At 40.9% G+C, this 27,210-nt stretch overlaps 2 protein-coding genes across 7 annotated transcripts in view; one reads left to right on the forward strand and one right to left on the reverse strand.

Moving 5' to 3' along the window:
* Positions 1-25,303, forward strand: LOC108148683. 6 transcript variants are annotated; one of them, XM_041709103.1, is made up of 7 exons: positions 1-138; positions 13,735-14,488; positions 16,895-17,047; positions 18,226-18,366; positions 18,460-18,574; positions 19,298-19,494; positions 22,582-25,303. In XM_041709103.1, the coding sequence occupies exons 2-7, from the start codon at positions 13,876-13,878 to the stop codon at positions 22,830-22,832; spliced, it is 1,470 nt and encodes a 489-aa protein (XP_041565037.1). In that variant the 5' UTR covers positions 1-138; positions 13,735-13,875; the 3' UTR covers positions 22,833-25,303. The 6 variants fall into 6 exon arrangements, with proteins under 6 accessions (XP_041565037.1, XP_017131317.1, XP_017131313.1 ...); XM_017275828.2 differs by having other exon boundaries at positions 19,298-19,485; XM_017275824.2 differs by lacking the exon at positions 22,582-25,303 and adding an exon at positions 20,819-21,267.
* Positions 25,238-27,210, reverse strand: part of LOC108148682 (probable multidrug resistance-associated protein lethal(2)03659) — a 6,317-nt gene continuing 4,344 nt past the window's right edge. The window contains exons 5-6 of the mRNA XM_017275822.2: positions 26,247-27,201; positions 25,238-25,680 (exon numbers count right to left, since the gene is read on the reverse strand). Coding sequence (XP_017131311.1) covers positions 25,356-25,680; positions 26,247-27,201 — 1,280 coding nt within the window. The 3' untranslated portion in view covers positions 25,238-25,355. The remainder of the gene's footprint in view (positions 25,681-26,246; positions 27,202-27,210) is intronic.

Below are 27,210 nucleotides of genomic sequence, written 5' to 3' on the forward strand. Positions count from 1 at the left end.
TCAATTCAGAACGTGGTCAGACGTTGAAGCGCGTGGTCGTGAACTTTTCCGAGAAAAAATCAAAGCAAAAAAAAAAACAGTGCGAGGCAGCAGCAGCAGCAACAACAACAACAACAACTAACTAGAGCAAAGGAAATTGTGAGCAATTTTTATTTTAGTAGTATATTTCTTTACGCGCGCGTCTGTATGCGTGAGTGTGTGTGCGTTCTACTCTGTGTGAGTGTGAGTGCGAGTGCGAGTGTGTGACTGTGATGATGAACAGCGTGCAACAAGAAAAAAGAAATGCCAAAAAGTGACAAGCACAAACAAAAAATGAAAACACAAAAAAAAAAAATAGCTGGCGAGCAAATATTTTTCTGCTTGAGCAGGGCAAAGAAAAGCACAAACTACAGAAAGTATCCATGCCTAAAAAAAAAGTGAAAAGCAATCAATGTAATAAATTAAGGGGGTTGGCGAAATCGAAAGCAAATCAAAAAAATCAATGCCGAACTATACGTTGCGTATACGTGATATGTACAGAGCCAGCCAAGTCAAATAATAATAAAGGAAATTCTCACGTGACGCATAAAAAACCAACGCACACTCACACATACACACAGGGACGCGGCATGCCCCGTTAAACACACACACACACTTGTAAGCTTACTACCTGGAGCACAAATTGAAGTTGGCGAAACATATTTGCGCAGCAAAGTTGCTACACAGGAAAAAACACAAAATTCGAGTTTCGTGGGCGGATTTGTTAAACATTATTAACAGTTCTATATAATCTAAACACTCCCAAGTTTAACATATGAAATCATGCAAAATTAACATACCTAAAAATAGGCAACGTTCATATTTTGTATTAGGAAAATTGTGATGAAATCACAAAACGTGTGGTTATAAAAATTTGTAAAATAAAAGAAATTTGACTTTGAGCGAAATAATACGTTTAACAAAAAATGCAACGAATACGAAGCTCAGACATAGTGATTATTTCTAAAAAATATATTAAAAATATAACATGATTTCTTTTAATAGCAGTGAGATCTTAAAGAGATTTGCAGAACTATAACGTTGAGTTTGTTATATTAAAAGAAAAGAATCGGATGTTTAAAAATATGGTAGCTGAAATACTATGCAATTGTGGGGAAATAACAACGAGGCCAACCGAGCAATATATTGTCTATTACCAATTAATCTTATATTTTTACACAGCCTTCAATTGTTATTTTCTCTCAGTGCATATAGGAAGCATATGATTATGATGAGCTTGTCTTGCTAAATTTTTTTTTCTGGGCTGGTACCTCTAAAATGACAACAGCTGGATGGTAGTGTGGGTGGCGGGGTGGCTTGAGATTGCCTTTTGCCGCATTTGTTGCCGCTATTTTGCATACATTGAATTTAATGAACTGACTGTGTGCTTGTGTTGGATTTGCTTTTAATAATTCAGCTGGCTGTGGACTAAATGGCGCTTTTAAAGTATGAACCGTCAGGCGACCCCAATATGAGCGACAAACGAGCAAGATGAGGCAGAAATAAAAAAAAATATAAAAAAGAAAAAGGAAAAAGAAAAACACGAACCATTTAATGCCCCTTCGCACCCTCGGTGCGCCTGTGTGTGTGTGTTTGAGTGTGTGTTTGAGTGTGAGTGTGCAACCCCAAGTCGGAAGGGCAGGCATACTAACACACTTTAGTCGGAGGACTACGTCATCCTGGCCCAGAAGCTTTGAAGCCAGCAGCCAAACTAAACCAAACCAAACCGAACCGAGCCAAACCAAAGCTGAAACCCCGGGTCCTGCCTTCCTTCAAACTTTCCTTTGGCGTCGCCACATTTTCGCACTCACAATCACATCGCGTGGCATATTCATAGGCGTAAGGATACGCCATAGGCATAGGAACATGGTCTGGCCTCCACTAATACACTCTCTACTACAATACACACACACACACACATACACACATTCGCAAATGTGCACATGCACAGTGGGGTGAAGTTATAAGGACTCGAGTTACGCTGCTCCTGCTTCGGATCGATTCCGGGTAACACAGACTTTGCGGCAGTGGCCATCGCACACACTAAGGGAAAATATGGCCAAAAATGTATCTTCTAAACAAATATATACTACAAATTAATAGGTTTAAAAAGTTGTTATAAATAAGTATGAAATCTAGAATATTTGGCCAAACCAGCAAAGATTTTTAAGCTTTGTTTTCATTATTTTAACAAAATCAAAATGGAAAACAAATATGTTTTTTAAACTTGACATTCAACCAGAAAATTTGCAATACAGAAACTGGAAAGAAAAATTGCTAGAAAGGTTGCGTAAAATCTAAATAAATTAGGTACTATACGAAATTGCTGGGACAAAAATCCTTAATATTTAATTTGAAATGAAATCAGGCGTTTGTTTTTTTTTTTTAATTTTAAACTTTTATCAAGCTCAATTCAAGATAATTAATTTCTCAGTGCATTGTCAGCAGTTGCAGTTACTTCGCTTACTGCTGCACGACAATCTGCATGCGGCATGACATCGAGGAGCTAAGGACATCGATTGGAGGCAAGGGGCGTGGCAGCTAGTGGCTCGATGGAAACGTCATCAATTTCTTTCCAGCCTATAAATATAGTAAAAGCGTTTTTTACAAAGCGGCGGCGGCGTCGTCAAGAGTTGCAGTAAATTTCGAGCAGATTCGACTGCCAGCATGACCCTTGACCTTCGACTAGCACCATGTGCCATGTGCCCGCTTATGCTTCGATTTGCCGCCGGCCGAGAACACCCTTTCTCGTGCAACTGCAAAATCATTTGCCATCGAAATCGCATGTCGACCGGCTGAAATAATACCAGAAAATAAAAAATGAATAAGGCAAATAATACAGAAAACCCGAAATACCAACTAGAAATCCTTGTCGCACAGTTTGCGTTTATAATTTATATATTACATTCCTTCTCTTGTTTTAGTTGCGCATTTGGCCTTGTCTTGGCCAAGTATCCGTATCCGTATCCGTATCCGAATTCGACTCCGTATATGCGGATGTATTTGTGCCGGGGTTCTCGCGCTTTGCCCAAGGAGCTGGCCGCTTTATGGCTATTAAAATATGCATTTAAATATACCCCATACACCATATAATCTGTGATGCGGCCTGCGTCTGTCTCCGGTTCGGGGGCTCTAGGCTCAACTTTGAATTGGAGCTGTGGCTTGAGTGTGTGCTCCTTTGGGGCGTTGTTGAAAATTGAAATTGTGCGCTTATTTATGGAGCTGTGCTAGGGACGATGGCGTTGATTGCCGTAACGCCCCATTGCCTGGTACATGACTATAATAATGATTGCCATTTTTATAGGCCAGCTCCTTGGCTGCGAAGATAAATTGTCTGTGCCCGCCGCTGGCTGGAAAATCGTTTTGCTTCGACATTTGAATCCTTTGGGCTGGAAAGTTTTGGCTGGATTTTCCCTTCGCAAATGGCTGCTGTAGTGGGTCAGAATGAATGGCAGTGAAGTGGAAAAGTATGGCTTCCACTGCGTATACTTAATTTGTTGGACAAATACTAAAGGCCAGTTGACAGCTCCTCCCGCAGGCTCGGTTAGCTTGATTGCACTAATTAATTTGGCTGAGGTGAGTCTGTAAATGGCGTTCAGCCTCCTTCCGTCATTTAGACCGTATAAGTAGCATAAGTAGCTTAAGGATAACTAACTGCCTGCTTGTGTGGGTGACCATCTCTGGGGCTTTGGCCAAGTGTATGTGTGTGTGTGTGTGTGTGACCCACCTCCAGGATAAATAATACAATTTCCAACGGTCGCCTGGCCCCGTTTTGCTGATGACACAGACCCGAGGAGTCCAGCGGCTGAACTTCTGACACCGCCAAGTGCCCCTCATTATGACCCCAGTACATGTGTCTACAATATCTATACGTATATAAGTAGTATATATATGTCCGGACTGCACGTGTGGAATATTAAGCAAACTGTGCAAACAGTCGTTGTCACATTAACCATGTCATGGCAAGTGCATATGCCAGTCTATCACCCCCCGACTCTTTGCTCTTCGATTGAAGAATCTTACACTAGGAAAAACAGAGATATTTGGTTTCATGTATACAATTTATCTCCTAAAAAAATTAAGCTTTAAAAAAGCAAAAACAAATAAAATGGATGAACAAGAATGAAAGCTGTGGTCGAGTGACTTAAATATGAAATACCCGATAATCTTTGATCTGATAAAAATATTTGAATTTCAAAAATTAACTATTAACTGTACTAAATCTTCGAATGCAAGATTAGCTATGGGGACAAAACTTGCGGATAAGAAACGCGAACTGTGCAAACGAATATAGGAGCTGTTAATCAATGCTTATAGTTCAAAAGTCAGCGATTAAATGACGAATCAGCGGAACTTTCGGCTCAAAAACATGTTTGAATCAACCGTTCTTATCAAAGCTTTTTAATAGACTTTAAGAGCCGACGCTCCATTCTTTCAGAAACAATTCAGCTTAATTTGTTTTCCGCTCTTATCAACATTTCTCAACGGTTCTTCGAAACCCCGGCATTAGTTTGTTGGAAACATTCGACTCTATCGGTTCTACGCTTTCAAAATGTTGAACACAAAAACATATTTTATATGTGTCTTTATCACCTGCAATCTGTTAGTCGTGTCAAAGTCTGAGGATAACACAAATTCAGTTTGTGTTCTTAAGGATGCCCCCCAACAGTGCGGGTCATTCTGTCATGCAGCACTGCATCCACTTTTTGATCACCTGGCTACGCTCCAGGAGCAGTTTACTATCCAATCTGCGATCTTAAATGCAACTCTTGAGAAACTGAGCAGTCAAGAGGAGAGGCTCTCCAAGATTCAAAAAGAGGGCCTGGAAAAGATGGACAGGATTGAGGCCAAGATAGATAACAGGCAAGCAACTGGATTCGAGCGAAACACCAAGCGATACTTTGTATCCAGGGATGTTTTTAAACCTTGGGTTTTTGCTGAACGGGAATGCGTTGAAAAGAACGGCCATCTAGCATCTTTCGAAAACGAAGAAGACTTTGACTCTATAAAAGGCAAACTCGAGAAAACATCATACTGGCTGGGCATCACTGGTTATGGAGAAGAGGGCAGTTACATATCCGTGCACTCCGGGAAAAAAGCCCAATTTCTAAAGTGGGTAGAGGGGTTTCCTAAACACGATAAGAAAGAAAAACAATGCGTTGTATTATCAAATGATTTAATGCATCCAAATAATTGTAATCTTGCGCTTAGTTTCATTTGTCAATATAATTAAAATTAATTAAAATTAAAGTTTTTAACTATTAATATTCATAAAAATGTAAAACACAATTTTTTTTTATTTTTGCATAATATTTCCTTTTCAGGTTTCCGAGATAATTGGTCACACGGCAGTAAGTGGTGGGTAATATTATTTTATTTCTTGATATAATTTATGTTATTTTAAAAATGATAATTTTTATTATTTTTCGGAGTGTTTCCTTTCTATTTACTTCTTTTGTTTTTGACCGTGTTCTAAATATAATAAACATATAGTACATATTTTCCGTGCGTGATCAATTGAGTGTGCGTTCCAGCTATTTTATGCGCAATTAAAGTGACCTATGGCCAGCTAACGGCAGCCGCTTAGCGCCACTTCACGCTCCCCCAAAATGGATTCCAGTGCTTTTGGATCCCCGGGCTGGGCTGGGGGAAATCGCATTAGCGACGTGAGTGGATGTGGGCAAAGCCTATTTCCATATGCACACGCCCCACTCACTCACCCATTTTGCCACTGCCACTGCCACTTTTCGCACGTGTCCTGCACACGACGCAGAGGTTAAATATTGCAGCACTTTCATGCGATTTCTGGAAGCGCCATCCCAGCACTGCCACATCCGCAATCGCATCCGGCGAACTAGGGCAAAAAGCGGAAGATATGCACGCCGGGCTCAGCAATCGATGGGTATTAATGGGTATATCCAGATTTATGGTCTACGTTCTGTTGGTTAATGGATCATGAATTAGTCCTAATTGATTAAATATGACATTAATTAGGATTGAAGTGCAAATTAGCTTTACTATATAAATGTAGTTAAGAAATGTTTTTCAATTGCAGAATTTTTTATCCAAGGGCCTATAACTTAGATACTTAAACTTTAAAAGTATTTTCAGTTTAAATATGCATCACACTCAATGGCTCGGTTATTCATCTTGAAAGTAAACTAAAAGTAGGGATACAACATTATTAAACAAGTTTAATCAATAGGTAAATGTTGAAATATTTTTAAGCAAACTTGATTCATGTCTCCAAATATTAGAGCTTAAAGATTGAATAAAATAAACCTTCTTTTAATGGTCCACAAATCCAGATATGTAAACAATTGTAGCTAAAATAGTTAGAGCAAAAAAACTACAAAAGTTACTTCCATTCATCGAAATAACTCATGTATTTAATGGGCATCTTTGAATTTAAGTCCCAGCCTTGACTTTAGCCATCTGTCTGTCTGGCTGACTATAATGTGGTTGAAACTGCAACATTTTTCGTTAGCTCGACACGGGCCAAAGTGCGATGGGCTTGGGATTGGGAATTTCACTGCTATTGTAAATGCGACTTTGGATGCATTGTTGATGGCTTTTTGCATGGTAAGCGAATTTAATGGCTAAAATTTCTTTTGTTCGGGAAATTGAGTTCAAATTGCCCCCGCAAATCAACGCAGCCAGAATAGAACTGGGCCGCAATTGATTGAACGCAGTGCGATATCCGTTCATTTCCCCTTTGAATTTGACACACAGACAAAGGGCGCCAGATGAATCACAAATTGTATTACCATGGTGTGTGACATGCTGACATATCTGATTTTGTATAATCGCCCCCTGAACGCCTCGTTGCGTGCATTAGAAACTCATTAACCGGGCTCAAATTTAGTTCGCTTTTGGTTCGTTGCACACGGGGCGTATGGGTGATATTGTAAACAATTGTTATGTGGCATTTGCACTGCGAAATATAATAAAATGACAGCTGCAAGCGCAAAGTCAAACCATTTATTTATAATGTGTCAAACGGCAAAGGTTAAAAGTTGCCCATCGACTGCCAGCTCCGGAACCTGGAATCAATTGCAATGGCAACTCGATGGAAATCCGTTTACATTGAACTCGTCCTCACTTCCACTTCCTATTTCCCCTGGTTTCCCTTTTTCCCGCCCTTTGCCAGCGGAAACGGAAATGCACAAGCGCCGCCCGGCGACAAAGGCCCGAGTTTATTTATTATCAAAGGTTATGGGACGAACATCCGACTTGCAAGACGAGCTGCAGCAAATCTTCGTCAGCGCTTTATACGGTTTTCAGTATTTAAGACACGACCCTCGTGCCTCCGGTGGGCTAATTGGGCGGGGCGGAGGGGTGGCACCGAACTTTCCAGGCCAGCTACCCTTTTTGTATGGAGTCAAAGGCAGTGTGCAGGAACCGCCGCTTGCCACGCCATGTTTCGTGATTTCCTTTGATTCAATGCGTTTGCTTTTGGGGGTCCCAACGATGAAGTATGAAACGGGGAGGGGGAATGGCAGTAGAGAGTCGGGGGAAGCCCCGGCACACGCCCCCCAACAACGTGTACAGCTCACGCCATTTCCGCTCGCCAGTCGCCTTGCTGTCGTCGTCACACTGCACTGGAAAAAAAAGCTCAAGAGAAAGTTCTCTTTCAAGAAATGTAACGCGAATTTTGTCTGCTTTTTTATACAATTTTTTAGGAACAAGTTTATTTATAACATTTGAATAGGCTTCAAATAATTAAGTTCAGGTTAGAATCTTAAATTCAATACATGGTAAAACAAATCAATTTTATTTGAAGAAAATATATAGATAAATATATAAAATATAATCAGCTTGTAAGCTTTACTTTAAAAGATTTTAAACCAATGAAATACATGCCCTAACAATAAAAGGCTCTCTTTTATCACTTCTAATGTATTAATTTTTAATTGGTACACTTTGAAAAATATTTTGATTCTTTTCCTTAATAAAACAGTTGCTAATTAAATTAGTTTTAAATATTTAACACCCATCTTAGCTTCCACAAACAAGAGCTCTGTACTTCCTTTCGATATCCTCATAGCCTCAGTGTGACTCTGTAACCTTTGTTCGTTTGGTTGCTGGCAATACTTTATTGTATTTCGCATTTTTCGCCATTTTATTTATTGCCCTTCACATGGCAACCGAAAAGAGAACCAGGGCGCCTCAAAAAGAGTCCCACAAATTCTGCGAAGCCTCCATCCACCTGCGTCTGCGAAAAGTGCCTCGAAGTTCAACAGTTTCGCCTCGTTCCAGCGATCATAATTCATTCATATTTGGCCTGGCATTCGTAAATCCACTTAGTAATCCGGGCCTTTCCCGCCGCCCAAATGAAATGCGAACCCAAATTAATTCATAATGAGGCGCAGCGAAGCAACAGCAGCTAGAAATTTTTCGAGCTTCGTATTTTTGTTTGTTTTTTGTTGCATACTGCGATGGGCCCATTTGACAACATGCGATATTTAATTGAGTTTTAATATACCTTACTCACACACACACACACACACACACAAACAAACACACACAGGGGACATTTGAAATATAAAACTAAATGTAACGTAATTTAGCCATGAATGCGATAAGCATTACTCACACTCTGCCACCAAGTAAGCGAAGGTAAATGGATCGGATTTTAGGTGGGAAGTCAAATGGAATGAGTCACGAATTAACAAGCGAATTTGTATTAATATGCATACACTTTTTGTTGCTGTTGGTAATTCTATTAGGAAGCTCAAAGGAGCGTGCAAACTAATTTAAAATGTAATTCGCCTGGCAAACAAGTTTTTAATAGAAATATCAGAGCTCTAAGGTGGCTGGTTTGGGACATAAAACAATTAAAGTGGCAGGAAAATGTACATTATTTTCAATTTCATTACTCCACCTCGACGGGAAGTTAACCTCTGGGGTCTGATTCACGGAATGTGGCCACAAAAATGCATCAGCACTTGTAGACTTGACCACCGGGACAAAGGAAAGGCATCCGATGACCTGTAATCGACTCGAATCGATGTGCTCGCCCTGCTGATTGCTCAATCGCCCATTTCATTTGGTTTTAATTTTCGCAAGAAAATTCAGAGCGATTCCCCGCGGTACCCAAACGCATTCAATTTGCCACTCAGAAATTTGCAAGAGTCGAGGGCAATCCAATTAGCAAATTTCATTGCTCTCAGCATTTTTCCCTTCGGCGTCATATTTTCATATCTGACTTGGTTTAATTAATTCTGAAAATTCCAATTCAATCACTGGCCTGAAATTGGGGTCTCGTTGGAAGGTAGAACATTGATTTAGTTATTGAGGATTAAACTTGGACTGGTTTAAATTGGTGGCTGTTGCTCCAAACGACATTATGTATATATTTTTTTTCGGCATGGATACTTGAATCACTTGGTTGGTTTAATGGAATTAAAATACGAGTTCTAAATTTAAAAACTAGTTTATTTTATGACGGGTATAATCAAATATAATTGAGTTTTTTCTATTGGAGTCTACCTCTATCTGCTTATCAAATATTAAGTTACATTGGTTTTCTCATTTTATCTAATGGCCTTAACAATATTGCAAATACTAGCCCAAGGAGAAGATTAAATGCCATGTTGTTTTCTAAAACTTATTTGAAGAGTAAATTAATTAGGATTTTATCCAAACTGATGCTATATATTTGATCTGCACGATATTATCAAGAAAAAATTCATTGTCCTAAATCGATTCGACTTCATTTCGGACACTGAAATATTGATTTAATCATTGAATTGTAGCCACAAGCTGGATTTATTTTGGTGATGCGAGTGTGTGCTCATCAAATAAAACAAGAACAGATTCCATTAGTGTGGGGCACATTAAATGGCACATTGAGGCGCCATTGTGTGGGTGTCTTTCTGGTTGGCCAAGAGCAATGGTGTGGTTATCCGTCTTCGTCCTTTGGTCCTTTGTTCGAGTCACAGACTGCCTCTTGTCTCTTGGTGCCGGTGGTTGTGTGCCAAATGCCAAGCAATTTGCTCCGAGCACATAAATCTTGGCAAATAATTGCTGTAATGGCACGCATTCGCAAAGATTCTGGCCTCAATCGATGGAGGGCCGCTTAAAATATGCGAACTGAACTGCATTTTGGCTCTGCTCTTTAGATTCTTCGCTAAGATTGTACCCAACAGAAATCAATAAAAGTTTAGCGTGCACCATGAACAGAGGGGATTCCTTACATCAAATAGTTTAGGCTTATTTAAAAAATATCCCAAATTTTCCCTATTCTTTATTCATTAGGAAATAAAAATAAACATTTCATGCTTCAAATGGGAATTTTATTATTACTTTAATAATTATAAGGCACTCAATATTTAGTTTGTTCATTGCATTTATATGGCCAAAATACTGTATTGTTAAGGCCAAAACGGCTTTTCCCATAAATTTTTTTGTTTGATTCTATGTGAAGAACTTCTCCTGTATCTATATCGGCATTTAAATATCTGTATCTATATCTCAGCCGAGTATCCACCCGGCTGGCGCTTAGCCAGAGTGCGTTTCGTTTTGGCGGCGTCTGTGGAGCTCAAGCCCACTTGGACTGGCGCTGTTTGCCCTCGCTCCGCCGGCTTTTCCATGTGGAAAGACCCATTGTTTGGCTTTGCCATGTTTGGCCATGCATTGTTGTTACTGCAAATACTTGAACACAGAACACACGCACACTCGCACACGTGGGCGTTGGGCGTAGGGGCACATGTGTGTCCTTTGCCATTGTTTGCCGAATTTATTGCACGAATTTCTGAATTGGCTCTTTGCGACTGTTTGTAGTTTTATTTTCTTATTTTTACACCCCTAAGCGCGTGTCCTTGATGCTTATGCTAAAACAATGGCCATTCCGGGCACCGAGAATTTATTGGACCAGTTGCCGCACATCCTGAAGAGCGGCTGATGGGTCGGTCAGCCCACCTGCCTTATGATTTATGCCTGTGTCATGTTAATTAGCACGATCTCGGCCTGATTAGGGTTAGTTCCTCCGTCGTGGGCCTCGGCGTTGCGCATACGACACGTTGTCGCATGCGAAAATATTCGGTACAGCCGCCGGCTAAACGAACACGGCGCACGTGCTACAGTGAATGCTTATTACGAAATTACAGGAAGCGGAAATTAAGTTGCGAACTGAATAACATTAAGCTTACTATCCATGCTGGTTTATTCATATGGAAAAGTTGTAAATTGTACTTTTTTAAGCCAATCAAAAGATATTTAAATTCAAATTTAAATGGATTATTACCTCAAATTTAAATAATATTTATTTGTTTGAGTATTCCACCAAAAAACAATTGAACCGACAATTTAATAAGTCATTTATTAATACTGTCTAAATACTGCTTAAAAAGTCCATAAGCGCTATAATAAAACCAAATAAAGTCCACTTCTCCTCAAATTTAATTGTTTGGTAGTAGAAAATATTTAATTTACTTTCTTAAATAGTTTGTGAGTCTGACTTCCCTTTGTATTGTGAGTACAGTGAACTGCTTGTGATTGCCACCGACCCACGATCAACGACTTACGACCGCGGAACAAAGGAGGCAACAGAACAAAGAAGTGCCATGGAATGAACTCCAATTTAATTTCATTACTCCAGTAATTAGTAATTAGTGGGCAAATTGAACTTGTGTTCGTGGCAGCGGAACAACTTGGCAGGATTACTGTGCTCCATGTGCGAACTTTCACTGTACCGACAATGTTGGGCCGACATCCGTTGCTGTAGATGCTGTTGTGGCTGATATTATGGTTGTAATTTCCTTGTTCGTGGTTGCCTTTCATGTGTCAGGCATTTGTCCCATCAACATCAACATCAACATCACCACCATACCAGAACCCCAAAATCTCTTTTGTCATCCTCTTAAGCCCCCAAGACCCCCTGGCCACAGTTTGGGCCACTGAAGGCAGTCACATGGAATATATTGCGTATACGCCGTGTAATGAATACTCATCGCCAATTGACAACGCATGAATTTATGAAAAACGAAAAACAATTCATGGGTTTTCCGAGTGCGGATCGGGCACACAACATGTACACAGAGATATGTTGGCATAAATATGCAACATGTTTCCCGTACATCATTTGCGTCTCACTGCGTCACGCGTTTACGAGTTTCTCCTCGCAGGAGATATTCGCAATCGTAATCGTAAGAGAGACAAGTCGAGGCCAAAACAGGCTTAAACCGATGAATTTGTGTTACAATTTCGTTGCGAGCAAGTATAAATTACAAGCGAATGCGGATTTACACTGGCTGCCTGGCTGGAAAATCCTGGCAAAGTCTCTCTTGGATGCCCCAAAGTCTTTATTCTCAAATCAGCACCAAAGCAGGCTTGTAACCAAGCCGAAAAACAAAGGCATTTGCCTGTCAAGAACGGTTCCTATGCGTGTAGGTTTCCATAAACAATTGCGATTAGCCCTTCATTTTTGGAAAATCTTTATAAATAGTACTGCGGTTATTTTTGTACTTTTTGTACGTCCAAGGTTTCAATTTAAGCTTGGTTGATCCTAAAAATAGAACGATGGGGCTGTTTAGAGGTTAGACAACAAGATTTTGGGGATTCTTTAATAAAACCAAGCACCACTTTGTCATAACCCTGATCCTACATATAAATGCATGTGCTGCACGTAGTATATATAAGTTGCCCAAGACAATATATTTTCTTTGTCAAGGACTACGTAGTTTTTTTTTACGTAGACACATTTCTTAAAATACTTGCGGCTTTCGTTCTTTTGACAAATCTTTATAAATAGATGTGTAGACATTTTAAGACTTTTAAAGCGGTCGAGCTTCAACTAAATTTGATGGTTATAAATGTTCGGTAGCAGTGCTTATTTAGGACGAAGTGTGGTTTCGGTCTCAAATTTTAAAAGTTTTTAGCGAGGCAGCAGTTTAATATTTAACCATAACGTAATAAGGCATGTTTTAAGGTACAGTAGAACGGTATTTACTACATATTAAATAATTAAAATTTCACTATGAATTAAATAGCTTTATACTTAAGCTTCGTCTCAACTTGATTGCTACAAAAGATGAAGAACTATGTATATTTTTTCCAATAAATTGTGTAGCTCCCAGCTTAATTCACCTGTTTATCCAGCCTGGAGTGCATGTTTCGACCAGATATGCAGACGAACTCCAACCATTTGGCCACAAACCCTGACATGGCTTATAATCGCTGACTAAACAAGCACCACTTGTCGCCCAACATGCGTTGCATGTTCTAAGCTGCATGATTTATTTATCCGTCAGTCATTTCCTGGGCAGTTGTAGCACACAAAACATTGTCATGCCATTAAATAAAATAATGGAAAATGGATTTTAATTAAATGCTGTAATATTTTTGGCTTAACAATGGATTTAAACCGGCCACATCCGTCCATCGGTGGCGACCGTGGGTGCGCCTAATCCAATTAACTGTCATAGACACACAAATTGGCCGTCACTCAGTTTGGTTGTGCAGCGCCAAAAGGCCAAAACGCCACCCACAGCTGTGACAGTTTCGTGATGGCCCAAAATGGGCGGCAAGGGTGGGGCCAACTATGTGTCAATTCGGTTTCAGTTACAGACTTTTGGTGGCACTTTCGGAAATTGTTTCAACAACGGTTTGTAATTTCACACGCCGCAAAGTGATTAGCCCAGCTTTTGTCCCCCTGATTCAATCCAATCCCAGCCAAAAACTAACCCAAAAACCATTTTCCGTTTCTTCTTGCAGCGACAGACTTTGATGTGAACCGGAAACAAGGGGCGAACGCTATCGTAGGAACCAAGGGAAACAAAGGTGACAGGGCAAATAGTGTGCAAATTGATATAGTCGGAGCAGCATGGATGAGGAGCACGACGACGATCGAATAATATGAGATTAGATGGGGCTGTAGAGCCCCGGCCCCGTCACGGAGCTGTCACATTCATGGGCCGCCAGCCCCTGAGGCGCGAGACCCGCGAACCATGTGAGACACAGCAGCAGCAACAGCAGCAGCAGCAGCAGTCAGCTGACGAAGACGACGAGGCCACAGACGCTGAGCGTTTGACCACCAACAGCAGCAGAAGTAGCAGCAGCAACAATTGCCAAGCCAACTTGGGCTTCAACCCAGAGGGTGTTTTTTCAGACAGAACAACACCAGCACCAGCAATACCCACGCCCAGGAAAACAACTGGAGGCAAAGGTAACCTGGTAGCCATCGCCCTGAAAACGCATACCAGGCCATTATTAATGGCGCCCAACGTGGGGCTATTAATGGCGCCCAACGTGGGACATCAGCGGAAGAGCCTTGGCCGTCGACTTCCGATGAAGCGGGGCAAGAGGATGACGACGGGCGCGGGCGGATGGGAGCGCCTTAACGGCCTGGTCCTGTGCCTGATTTCCGTTATTGCCCTTCTGCCGCCGTTGACGCTCGGCGATGACGGTGATAATTTCTTTGCCGTGAATGCCTTTAGTGCGGGTCCGGAGACGACAACGCCAGAGTTTGGTAAGTAGTTCATGGCACAGATAAGAATGCTGCATCAGGCAGTGAGATTACCACCGGCTTAGTCCTATTTAAGAATGCAAAAGCCTCGCAATGGCGTCATCGAGGTGTCATATGTACATGCGGCTGCCTTGACAGTCTTTTGTCCTCTTGGCTGGCGGAAATTCCACTGCAATTGCATAAGTTCTACAGTGACATTAAATTTCATTGCCTTTTTTCTCCTTCAAGATAAAGTTTTTTCCGTACTTTCATTATATAGAAAGATATATGCACATCTTTCAATAATTTTTTAAACTAGATAAATCGCCGAGCTTTTATTTTTTATATATACTATTGAATAAAAGTAGTTATTTGATTTAAAAAATTACTATTTTTCTTTGTATTCTGTTTGACTATAACAAACCCACTTCTTTAAAGTAATATTCGAACTGCCATACAGGCTTTCCTCATATAATTTCTTTGCCTTTGTGTAGCTCATTTGCTGAAAGCTTTTAAGCCACAGTGCATGGGTTCGTAATACGTTCTCATACCTCCCAGCATTAGAGTAGTTTTCTCATCCGAAACTTAAATGGCCTGTCTGCAATGTGTTCTAGTCAGAATGTGAAAAGTTTTCCATGTACCCACTTTGTTTTTTTTTTTATTTTTTGCCTAGTATGTCGAGGAGGCTTAATGATAGTGCCCAAATAAGCAAAGTTGGCTTTAATGGCTCGGCCCAGTTCGGTTAATTATAAATGCCGGCTCTGTTGCAGCTCTGCCTGTTTAATGTGGGCTCTCGGCCCGCCTGACATGTACAATTTGTTGTCTGATCTTAGGCTCGTTCTTCGGGTGAAATATGGCCCAGGTCTGGCCGTTGGGTAATCGCTTTTTGGTGAGGCTATCAAAGGTTGGCCTCGGGTCACGGACTTGGTCCACAGCAGAGCCCCCAGGCAGCCACTTTGTCAACAATTTCACAGAATTTCCTCGCCACTGCAGTAGCGCACCGAAAACCAAAACCAAATAAAACTCAGCTGTGGAAAAACGTAAGCAAAGCTTTGTGTACTGCTGATGCTGCGGCAGCTGGGTTTCCTTTTTGCAAATTGCAAGTCGAGGGTACGACGGGGTGGATTGATGTGGGTTCGCTTCCAATGCATAAGTGATAACCCCCGTTCGCAATTTATTTGACCATCTCAAGCTTAAGTACTTGAATTCCAAAGGAAATATGAAAGGCAAGAAGCAGTAAATATTTAAAATGAATAAATCGAATAACATTTTGGCTATTAAATGTTCAATAATCACTATTTCTGAAAGTATTTTTTCATTATAACATTTTATTGAAAGACAAGAAGTAGAAAAAATGCATTATATATACCATTTTCAGTTTAATATTGTAATAAAAATTTAGGAAGATTTTCGTTGCCAAATATTAGATGATTCTCATAGTTTTCTATTAAGCCAACCAACAAGGCTGCAGGCCTTTAAGAAGTCAGATGTATATATAGCCATATGTGATCTCTAGATATGACGACTATTTATAGTTGGGTATCCGGCAGTCTTGCATTCTGGCCACCGCTACCATTATTCGTATTAGCATTCATTTTTCGCCGACCCTCGCCACTAGGAGCCTATTCATAGCCAGGCGGTGCATTTAAAAATAAACCGCTAGCAAATAGACCTCGCACATAAGAACCCACTAATACTCGCACATGGGCATGAGCTGGAAAATGGCGCACCCGTTTGTGCATGAGCAGCCATTTTGTTTTGTCTTTTCGCTTCCGTTGGCTTAAATGTCGGCGCATCCGCTGGTTTATGGTCTTGGTCTTGGCTTTGGCTTTGGCTTTAGCTTGCCTCTTGGCCCCGGTAATTATGGCCGGAGTATAAACAGAATTAGAGGTGGAATATGGCGGCTCAACCATTGGCTGAGATTTTACACACATTGCTAGGCGGGGAATCCCCGGAATTCACGGGCCGTAGAGTTGCTCCCAAGAGCTTAATTAAGATGTGAAGGGCCGCAAACGCAACTCACTGCCGACTCGAGTGTTTTCATTCCATTCAAAGTTAATGAAGGATTCCTAGCCGGGCCAGCTAGAATGCTCGGGGAAAAAACAAACACACACATTGCCCCTTTTACACGAGTGAAAAACAAAAAAAAAAAAGCTAAAAAGGAAAAAGAAAAAAAAACACCCAGTAGCACACACAAACACCTCGAAGGCTGCTAAAGAATTTACATTTTAATCTGCCCCCAAGTCGTTGGGGGATTTGGAAAACATTTCGCAAAAAAGTTGCTTGCCAGCTTTTATTTTTTATTGATATTCACAGTGGCGAATCGAAAGTTTGGCGGCGGTTTCATTACAAATTTTACGCCTGGGATTAGTCACGTTGACGTCACAAGCACAACCTAATCCCTTATACTTGTACCTTCCTCCACCACAGATTATGCCAGCCGTGGGCAGAAGAAGTTCGGGGACAAGTGCGATAATACCCTGGAATGCGGTTTCCCCGGCTCCATCTGCGATCCCAAGAAGAAGTCCTGCCAGTGCACCGAGGATCTGCCCGTCACCAACCACATTGACAAATGTGGCAAAGGTAAGGCCATTACCGGGCGCTGTCACCCTGCCAAGTTTTCATTAAAAAAGAGTCAAGAAAGCTGCACTGGCAGCAAAGTGAAATCCCCCAAGCCCGATGGTCCTGATTGCGGGGCGTAGCCACAAGTTGTGTAAATTAAAATAGAAACTTGGCAGCCGCCGCAGGAGGGTAGAAAATGCAACTAATGCAGAATTGACATAATTATAATAGATATTCCTCCGTGGCACACGTGCGGTGCTGTGAATTAAAATCAAATCGGGTGGCACATTCCGAATGCGTATTTATGGCTGGGGAGTGGGACAAAAGCCGCTGACATGCGAAGATCTATTTCTATGGGAGTGACTTAATTAACAATTCCCGGCCAAATATCTACCGGCCATTGATCATCGACGCGGCTGACAGCCAGTCAGTCAGATGTCTTAGCTTCCCCACGAGCGGTGCAGTGTCTCCGGGACTCAGAAGCCTCCCTCCGCCGTAGTCGTTCCACGATAATATTTGTCACCGGAGTGGAAAGTCAATCCGCCCCAGCCATATCGCACTTCAATCAGCCATTAAATCAATCCGCAAACTGCCACGACAGTCGGGAAATATTTTTCTTGATATGAGCCCTCGCCTGTTGTTGCTTGCTTACAGTGCACTGGAAAAAAGGGTTTTAGTGATGAAAACAGTAGACAAAATTGAGTGAAATTCGATTTTTATGAAATACTGAAAAAGTCCTGGTTCAATTAAAAAATATTGTTATTTAATTTAAATAAAGATACTCATTAAAATTTTAAAATCACTTAGAAATTTTCAACTCCTACTAAAGAATCTATTGTTTTTTGAAAAATATTCTTAACATTAGATAGATTCTTAAAAATAAATTCCTATTCAATTTAAGCTGTCTACAGTGCTGCTAGTTGCAAAAAATAGTATATTCCACTTAAGAAGGAGATTTGCAGATTTAATTAAATTAAATATATTTACTAAAAATATAAATGAACTATATAAACAAAAATTTTAAAACTATCCATTTAATAATAACAGTTTTCAACATAAATCTGTAAGTCTGTAAATCTGAGCTGAGTGTTCATTGATTGTTTTTCTTCTCTGTATAAATAACAACCATTTTGTCAACTCAACTGATTCCTTTTTGTGTCCTTTCTCACCATTTTTTTTGTCTCTTAATCCACCCACAGAGGCCTCCGTGAACGAGTCCTGCTTCTTCAACGAGCAGTGCGAGATGCGATACTTCCAGACGGAGTGCCGGGACGGGCGGTGCATCTGCCGGTTCGAGATGTCGCCCATTTGGGCCAAGGACGGATCCGTGGAGTGCAAAGGTCGGTGGTCAGGAGCGTAGTAGACGTTAAGCCGGCACTGCTTTTAGTTAATGGGGCTGTGTTGTTTGACGTTTGGCTGTTTGCTGTTTGCAGGGCGCCAGGACAAAAGGGGACCCGAGACCTACATCGATCCGGCCATGATTGGCGTGCTGGTAGGAATGGCATTGATGTTTATTATTATTTGTGTCGTCCTGCGATTGTTTAGCCAGTGAGTAAATTGCAATGCAAACATCTTCATCGCCCCCACGCCCACGCAAATAGTTTAAGCATTAAATCTAGGCTAACAGTCACACACCATTTAACATATACTATCGCTTGACTGCACACATAATGTTGTAAAGAATTATGAAGAACAAAATGTATATTGGTCCGTTTATTAATGGTTTACTTATGTCTTTTTAAAAGTAGGTCATTGATAATCTAACGGTTACATTTTTAAAGTTATAAATACAATAACCATTGCAATAAAAATATTTTCTGTTCAGTACTTTACTTTCATTTAAGATTATGAATTTTCAATTTATGCATTTGTCCTTTAGAATGATTTTGTGAAAACTGTAAAATACGTTTGCATTACATTTTCTTTTATATTATTTTTTTATGTAACATAAATGTCATACTTTGACTACTTCAAGCCATTTTTTCAGTGCATAGCAAAGAGCCTTAATCTTAAGTTCAACCAGCTGATCCGTTAGTTTGCCAATAAACTGGGTCAATTGGACTGTCGATGGAACTTTGATGGAACTTTGTTAATTTGTGGTGCATAATTCGAGCACCAATTAATTTCCAGTCTAATAAACAGCATTTCTGCATTAATTGGCATTAAGTCTGAGTAGCCATGGCCCCCAATATCTGTGCACAACCACACGCCCGCTTGTTTTCCAACCCGTCGAGCCACGAAATGTTACTAATTCTTGGCCGTAATTTGCAGAGCCCGCTGGCATGATAACCGAACCATCTTCAATACGCCGAATCCGCGCCTGATGAACGTCTCGCTGCTGCGGGACAGCAAGTTGCTCCATGGTCAGGAGCGCCGGGGATCCAGGATGTCGGTGCGGGCCCCATCCCGGCAGCCCAGCATGGCCTCCCTGAGACCCCACTCCCCCAATCCGTCGCTAGGTAAGACAGGTTTGTATTCCATGCCCCCTTGTCGATGGTCCACCTCCTCCAGTCTCTGGTTTTCTGGTCCCCCGTCTTCCGCGATTGCCTTTTTGGTTCCTGTTTTACCATTCCTTCTTCCCATTATTGCTTTTGTTTCGTTTGTCTCGTCTCAACAACTTGCAGAACTTTCTTTTTACAGCCCAAAACTATACGAACAGAGTGAGAAACCCCTCAATACTTACCCAATCAATCAACCAGTCAGTCAGTCAGTCAGTCAGTCAACGTTTGCCAATTGATCAGTCAGTCACCAAACAAAAAACCTACAAAATCACCCAAGTAAACTAAACTCTGGGGTGTGGAAGTACCCAAAAGAAGAGAGGCAAAGCCCAAATGATATTCAATATTATAGCAAGTCTAACTAGCCATCACGGAGTACAGTAATATACATATGATTAGTCTAAGGATATGAAAAATAGCTATAAAGGACTACAAAATAAATTGTTCAAGAGTTATGCGTATAGGTACCTATTAAATAGAATTTTGCAATGTTGCTCTTACGAAAAATTCTAAACTTAAGGTCCTTTTGAAGTCAGCAATGTTTCCAATCATTTTATTCCATAAGCAGTTTAAGCATTTCATGAGTCACTATACAAAACCATTTAATTTTATTTTTTTTCGATTTCAAAATTAAAATATATTTTTTTTTCGGCTTGCAAAATAGATCATGATAAAGATTATATTTAAATAAATAATAATATTAATTGAGACATTGGTTCCCTATATCTATTGATGTATATTTTCGGAAAAAAAAAACATAACTGATTATAGTACCCTTTGATTTTTTTTTTGTTTTGACCCGCAACTAGTGCGCTGGGCAGCATAGTGACGACTATCTGGCCATATTCGCCACCTTATCCCGACTTCGATGGGGTACGCTAAAGACTGGCGAAACAGGAACAACAACTCTTCGGGGGGCTCAATCAATTTGACTGACAGTTTAAGAACCGTTTTACTCAACGCCATTACGACGATAATTGTTGGTGTGCTAAGCCCAGCGGACAGTTGTTTGAAATTACCTTTTTTTGGGTTATTTATATTCTTATTTGAGTTTGTGCCACCACTCCCTCAACTCAACCCGAAAGCGCCCAATAAAACGCACTGACTCGATGTCGCGTGTCCAGCTAAAGGCAAAATATTAAACGTATCCAACCGCTCATTCCCCCCACAACAATAACAACAACAACATAAAAACCAAACACCCAAAACAACAAAACATGAACAACAAACAACTGAAACCGTAAACACAAATAAACCCGAAAACCGAACCACGAACCACGAACACCGAAAAAAGGACGAATGATACGGTCGAAGAGCAATACACGGTCGAGTGATTCGCGGGTCAGCGATGTGTCCACCTGCTCGAGATTGCTGGAGCATCCGAGTGCCGCCAGTCAGCACAACCTGGTCCATAGCCACTTCCTGCCCTACGTGCCAACGACCACGGCCAGCACATTTACGGCCACCAATGTCACTGCAACGTACGCTGCCTCGGCCACGCCCTCGCCCACGCCCACGCCGCCGCCCTCGGCGGGTCTTCAGCCACCGGGCAATGCCAGTAGCATCACCAATACCGCCAATGCCACCAGCACCACCAACACCACTACCACCACCACCACCACCACCTATGTGTCCCCAGCGGGGGCGGCACCAGCCTGTGGTCGGACCAACAAGTTCTAGAGCTCTAGATCACAAAGATCTAGATACATACCTGAATATGTCCGCAAACGTATCACACTCAAACGCAAAAGACAAACGCATCCATATCAGGGCCCAAAGAGGTAGGCAGACCTGAAAGCAAACGCAACCCACTCCCAAAAAGCCCCACCCAAAAATCGTTGACAGTCTGCGTAGTGTACTCGTAAAGTTGTTGTCTCGTCTAGCGAAAGTTTTGCCCAAACAGTTGTACTCGTACCCGTATCCGTATTCGCACACTCGGAGAAATTGCGTAAGCTTAAATCAGAAATTGTGTTAAATCGAAAATAAGTTTGAAAGTACTTTAATGGTTGTTCAAATTAATAACTTTTGGTTGACAAAACACTTTTTAATGTCCCTCATATTTGTTTTCCAAATAAAAGTCTAATAATTTAAAATTACGTTTATGTTCAAAGACTTATAATGTTATTTATTTAAAAATTAGCAAATATATATATATATATATATATATATATTTATACTAATTATACCTATACCTATATACAAACTGTATTTAAGAAAAGAACTTTATAGACTTCTTCAAAACCTTTGTTCGTCATATTTTTTACTTACTGATCTAATATTTGTTCAAAGTTAGCTAAGAGGGCTTTAAATTTCGGAAACACTTACCTGATTTGAGAACGCCTTTTCCCCAGTGTACTTGTAGTCGTTGTTCTCGTTGTTGTTCTTGTTGGCTCGAAGTGTTGTTACCTTAGTGTTAAGCTGTAGTCGAGAGTTGCGGTTAAACCTGTATGTAATAATACTACTCCAACTTCCACTACTCCTGCCACCGCCACTACTAAGCTCCCTAGAAGACACCCAAAGATACAAATGCAGACACAGATGCAGACCACAGATACAAAGATAAACGAACGTAGATACTCTTACCATAAAACCTCATCGATATATATCTCTCTCTCGCTCTCTCTCTAACTTTCTAACCTACTCTGATCCATTGCAGCATCCCTTTTGAGTTCCTTTAACCGCTTTAGTTTCTTTCCTTTCTAGCACGGCTAACTATATATAGTTTCTTTATCTGGCTTCGTTCAGACATATAATTTTGTAGTACAATAAGCGATCTAAGGATATTGAAATTAAAATTATACCCTATAGTTAATAGTGATGATTTCTGCAACTATTAATAATACTTCGATAAGTTTTCCATAACTTCTTTGATCGGCTACTGTACTTAGAATAATCCACGTAGAAAAAGGGACTCGAAGTCGGGTTCCCGTTGACCACATTGCTGTTGTCCTGTGATGCCAACGATAACTGCCCTTCAACCGGTTATCCGTAGAGAGTAGCTGATGCACTTGGTCCCCACATACTAATCCCTGATATGGATGAACATTTGCTCTTCAGGTTCCGAGTCGCATGGCAGCAATGCATCGGCCGCCTCGGTGCGCTCCAATCGCAGCAATTCGGTGGCTCCCGGCAAGGTTGTTCACCACGAGCGCCACGGATCCGCCCATCGTCAGCACCACCCACATGGCCACCCACATCCTAAGGACCAGCCACAGTCGCCGCAGGATCAGTCGCTGATCACCAACATCACCACCAATCCGGTGGCCGAGAGCGTCACCGTGGAGATCATCGAACCGGGACAAAAGTAGATTGGAATTTAAGGTATAGCACGAAAAATGGTATAGGCAAGATTAACTGGCTAACTCTCTGACACACGAACACTGGACACGTAATACGAAACATATAGTCACGATATATGCACGCGATAATAAGGCGGGCCCGCTCGCAAAAGGGGCGTGGCCCCGGCAACCAACACACAAAGAACAAAAAAACAAAAACATGTGGCCATTGTTCGACTCTTTTTGACAAAGACAATTTTTGCAATTAATGGAAATTTTTTAACCAAACCAATTATATACTTATTATATAAATACGGAGCATATAAAATAAACTCACACACACATACACCCAGAACAATGCTAAATGAATTACTTACGTACGACTACACAGTAAAAAATAATTGAAAAAAAAACCTTGCATAACAAATTCATACTACTCTTTTTTTCAACCAAAAAAAAAAAAAAAAAATGATAAAGCCGAAAGAGGAAAACTTTATTAATTTAAATAACATATTGTAATGCAGTTAATTAACTAAGCTTTGGGTTAAAGGCTTTAAGGATAAACAAACGAGAAGAAAAAAAAACAAAGCGTAGAGGAAACCTAGAGCATGATCTCAATCTTAGTGTTCTGTAGCCAGCCATTGGAGGCACTGCATCGTGGCCAAGGATGCGATAAATTGGCAGAAACCAAATGCAAACCGCTGACACAACGCCTTATCTATACCTATATTATAGATCCAATTGCCGCTCTAGCTCCCACATATGGATGTTATAACCCAGAATCGATGACAAACCAAGTTGAAGAAATATTTAACAACCTCGGGACCATATTTTATAATCAAAATATGCGTTTCATTGCGAAGCACGCACGTTCACATTATTCTCGTTTTGGTATTTGCTTTTCGTTCTCGAACAGATGTAGGTTCGGATGTAGGGGATACTGAAAAGGAGTACCTAGATTTTTAACAACTAGCTGAGCAAATATTAGGGAACACTCACAACATGATATTAAGGATAATGATTAAACAAGCTCGCCAAGAGTCCAAAATCTATATTGACTTCCAGTTGAAGGATACCGTTTGACTTCAGTTCGAATAACCCTATACTTTATGCTGATTTTTTGCGTTCGACAGCCTTTACAATCTCACACACAGCACACCGCTGATCGGGCCGACGATTTTCGAACAGTGTATTGGGCTAGTCGGGAATAGGGGAAGATTTCCGGGTCTGTCCAATGCGAGGCTCGAATCGAACTCTCCAACTTATAGCCATAGTAGAAATATAAATCGATATTGATAAGGTTTAGTTGTTGCCCTCAAAACAGACGATTCTCATTTGCTTTTGTGCTCAATCAAAGAAGCTTAACTGTGAGATTACCAATGAATACATGATACAAGTAAACGTAGAGCGAAAAAATCTTAAAGTTGCTTGAGAACTTCTAGCTAAAAAATTACAATTAGATTAACATCAACAAGAAAACTTACAAAAACAAAAAAAAAACGAAAACGAAAACAATTTTATTAAAGCATCGAATTTTTCTTAAAAACCAAATGAGCAAACAAACAATCTTATTTCTAGGACATCCAAAACTAATCACTTATTTACATTCAAAAGGGCATTCAATAAAACAATTTAGACTTTGGAATTTGGGGAAGAATTTCAAGGTTTAACTTTGTTTTTTTAACAACCGCAAGACACTTACATCTAAGCACCAAAGATTTAGAGTATATTACAATTAATTATAAAAGAGAATACAAATAAATGAATCACTGATTTTTCTATTTACATCAAATATTGTTGAAGGCAGACTTTAAGCGAATTTTAAATAAGCTAAACCAATGATCAGCATAAGAAGAGAATATTTTAAAACCAATTATATACATACATGAATATGCTTTATTTACTTTAATATTTACATTATACACAACAACTACATACAACTATTATATGAACTTGTATTAAAGTTTCGTGAATAACTGCTACCAAACCGAATGCGATAAATTCATTTACACTCTACCTAACGAAAACAAAAATTTTATATACGAAGCGAAATCTTGTAATGCTAATATTATACATCTAGAATCAAATGCCATTATCGCACATCTAAGCCATACAAAACTAAACAAAAACAAAACTAACGTAATGAAGGGACAAACCTAAATCTTTAAGCCTAGAGGAGAAACAACTTATATAGTTCGACATTTCGATTTTTCATGTGACTTGTAACTACAAAGAACCCAAAAACCAAAACCACAAAAACCAAAATGAAACTAGAGTGGATCGTAGTTATAGAGAGCGAATCAAAGCCAGACAGTACGAGTAGCAAAATATAGACGATGGTAACCTACAAGATAAATTGCTTTTTTCAAATTCAAGAAGGCAAACGGTCGAGTTGAAACAACTAAGTACGAGTATATAATGAAATACATATAATATATATACATATATAATTATATTTAAAGATCAGTTCACTATAATAAAGTCTATATTACCATACCTAACAGAACAATTGATTGTCTCAATGAACACGAATACCCCTCCCCTCCCAGTCTTTCACAGGGTCGTGCTCTTGTACCCCAGCTCGAGCACCGATCCCTGATCCTCCGACCTCCTGCCCAGCACCCTCTTGCGGTAGCTCTGCTCCGCCAGGTGCCTCAGGTGCTGGGCGGTGCCCACGCCCGTCTTCTCCACGAACCGGTGCAGATACCCGTGCCTATTGTGCAGCAGCTCGTGCGGATGCCCCAGCTCCACCACCCGGCCCATGTCCACCACCATCACCCGGTCGTTGTCCATCACGGTGTGCAGGCGGTGGGCGATGGTCAGCACGGTGCAGTGGGCGAACTTGGTGTGGATCGCCTCCTGGATGAGATTGTCGGTCCTGTGGGGATAGAATAAGACATTAGTGGGGTAATTATTTAAGATATAATTTGGATAAAAGGTTAAGAGCTACAGCTAAAAAGGTATTTATCAAAATGCTTCAAAGCTACTCAATTCCTATAAAACTTGTTTAAAAAAAGAATTTAAGTTTAGATGTTTTTTTGTTTTTTTCTTATTTAAGATAAGTTCTATAATACAATCAAAATGTTACCTAATATGTATTATTTTAAGCAACGTATAATTTATTTTCACATTTAAAACCCTCAAGAATAATATATGAGGGAAAAGTTTGATAGTTTCCTAGCCATTGTTCAAATTAAATGTAGAATTCATTGACAAATTATAATGATCAACATCAGCTGATTTCGAAGCCAAAGTGATTCTTTTGATTTTTCTTGTCAAACCTAAACAAACCCAGGGTATTATTAAATCAATCAATTTTTTTTTTTGAGTTCTAACTTAATTTCTTTTGTCAGACAGCTGATTTTGAGCTCTTTTGAGCACTTTGGTTTGTTTGAGATTTAGATTTAGAAGAACTTCCACCATAACATTTCTGAATAAACTTACTCGGGATCCACGTTGGCCGTGGCCTCGTCCATGATGAGTATTTTGTTCTGGCGCAGGATGGCTCTGGCCAGGCAGACCAGCTGCCTTTGGCCCATGCTGAAGTTGGAACCGCAGTCATGGAGGCGACAGCAGATGCCCTCCTTCAGGTTGGACACGAACTCCTTAAGCTTGACGGCCTCCAGGGCCATCCACAGTTCCTCGTCCGTCTTCTCCTCGAAGGGATCGAGGTTGAAGCGGAGAGAGCCGGAGAAGAGCACCGGATCCTGCGGAATGATCGAGATCCTGCGCCTCAGATCGTGCAGGCCCAAGTCGGATGTCTCGAAGCCATCGATGGCTATGTGTCCATCGATGTGAGCCAACCGAAAGAGGGCCTGGACAATGGAGGATTTCCCCGCCGCCGTGTGACCCACTATGCCGATCTTCTCCTCGGCACGTATGGTGAAGTTGAGACCCTTTAGGATATACGGGCCGTGATCACTGTAGCGCAGGCGGAGATCCCGGAAGTCCAGCTGCCCTCCAGTGGGCCAATGCTGGGGCAGATTGACCGACTCCTTCGTTTCGTAGGCAGGCTCCGATGGTATATTCACATACTCCATCACCCGCTCCACGCTGGTCATCATGTTCTCCAGCTCCACAGTTTGCCGCATCCCCGCCTGGCACATCAGCACCAGTTTCATGGACTGCGTGATGGCCAGACCCACATCCCCGCTGTAGTATCCGCGATGGCGATCGAAGAGCAGGAAGCTGAACGTCACTGCCAGGATGTACAGCACGCAGATGAGATCGGTCCAGAAGGCGAAGGCCCGGTTAATGCTCACGTGCAGGAACAGGGCCGAGGTGTTCTCGTTCTGGTAGTAATGGAAGTCCCGCTCCATGTGCTTGGTGCCATTCAGAGCACGGATGGTGGCCAGGCCCTTGAAAGTGGCATTCGTGTGGGAGTAAATGGGACTGCGAGCTGGAGGAT

Source organism: Drosophila elegans, unplaced genomic scaffold, assembly GCF_018152505.1.
Source record: "Drosophila elegans isolate 14027-0461.03 unplaced genomic scaffold, ASM1815250v1 contig_476, whole genome shotgun sequence".
NCBI classification, from domain to species: domain Eukaryota; kingdom Metazoa; phylum Arthropoda; class Insecta; order Diptera; family Drosophilidae; genus Drosophila; species Drosophila elegans.

Coding starts and splice junctions, on each gene's coding strand:
- LOC108148683 (XM_017275824.2), top strand. CDS start 13,876: ATGAGATTAGATGGGGCTGTAGAGCCCCGGCCCCGTCACGGAGCTGTC. Junction 17,048..18,225: donor CATTGACAAATGTGGCAAAG/GTAAGGCCATTA, acceptor ATCCACCCACAG/AGGCCTCCGTGAACGAGTCC. Junction 19,495..20,818: donor TCCGTCGCTAGGTAAGACAG/GTTTGTATTCCA, acceptor CACCGAAAAAAG/GACGAATGATACGGTCGAAG.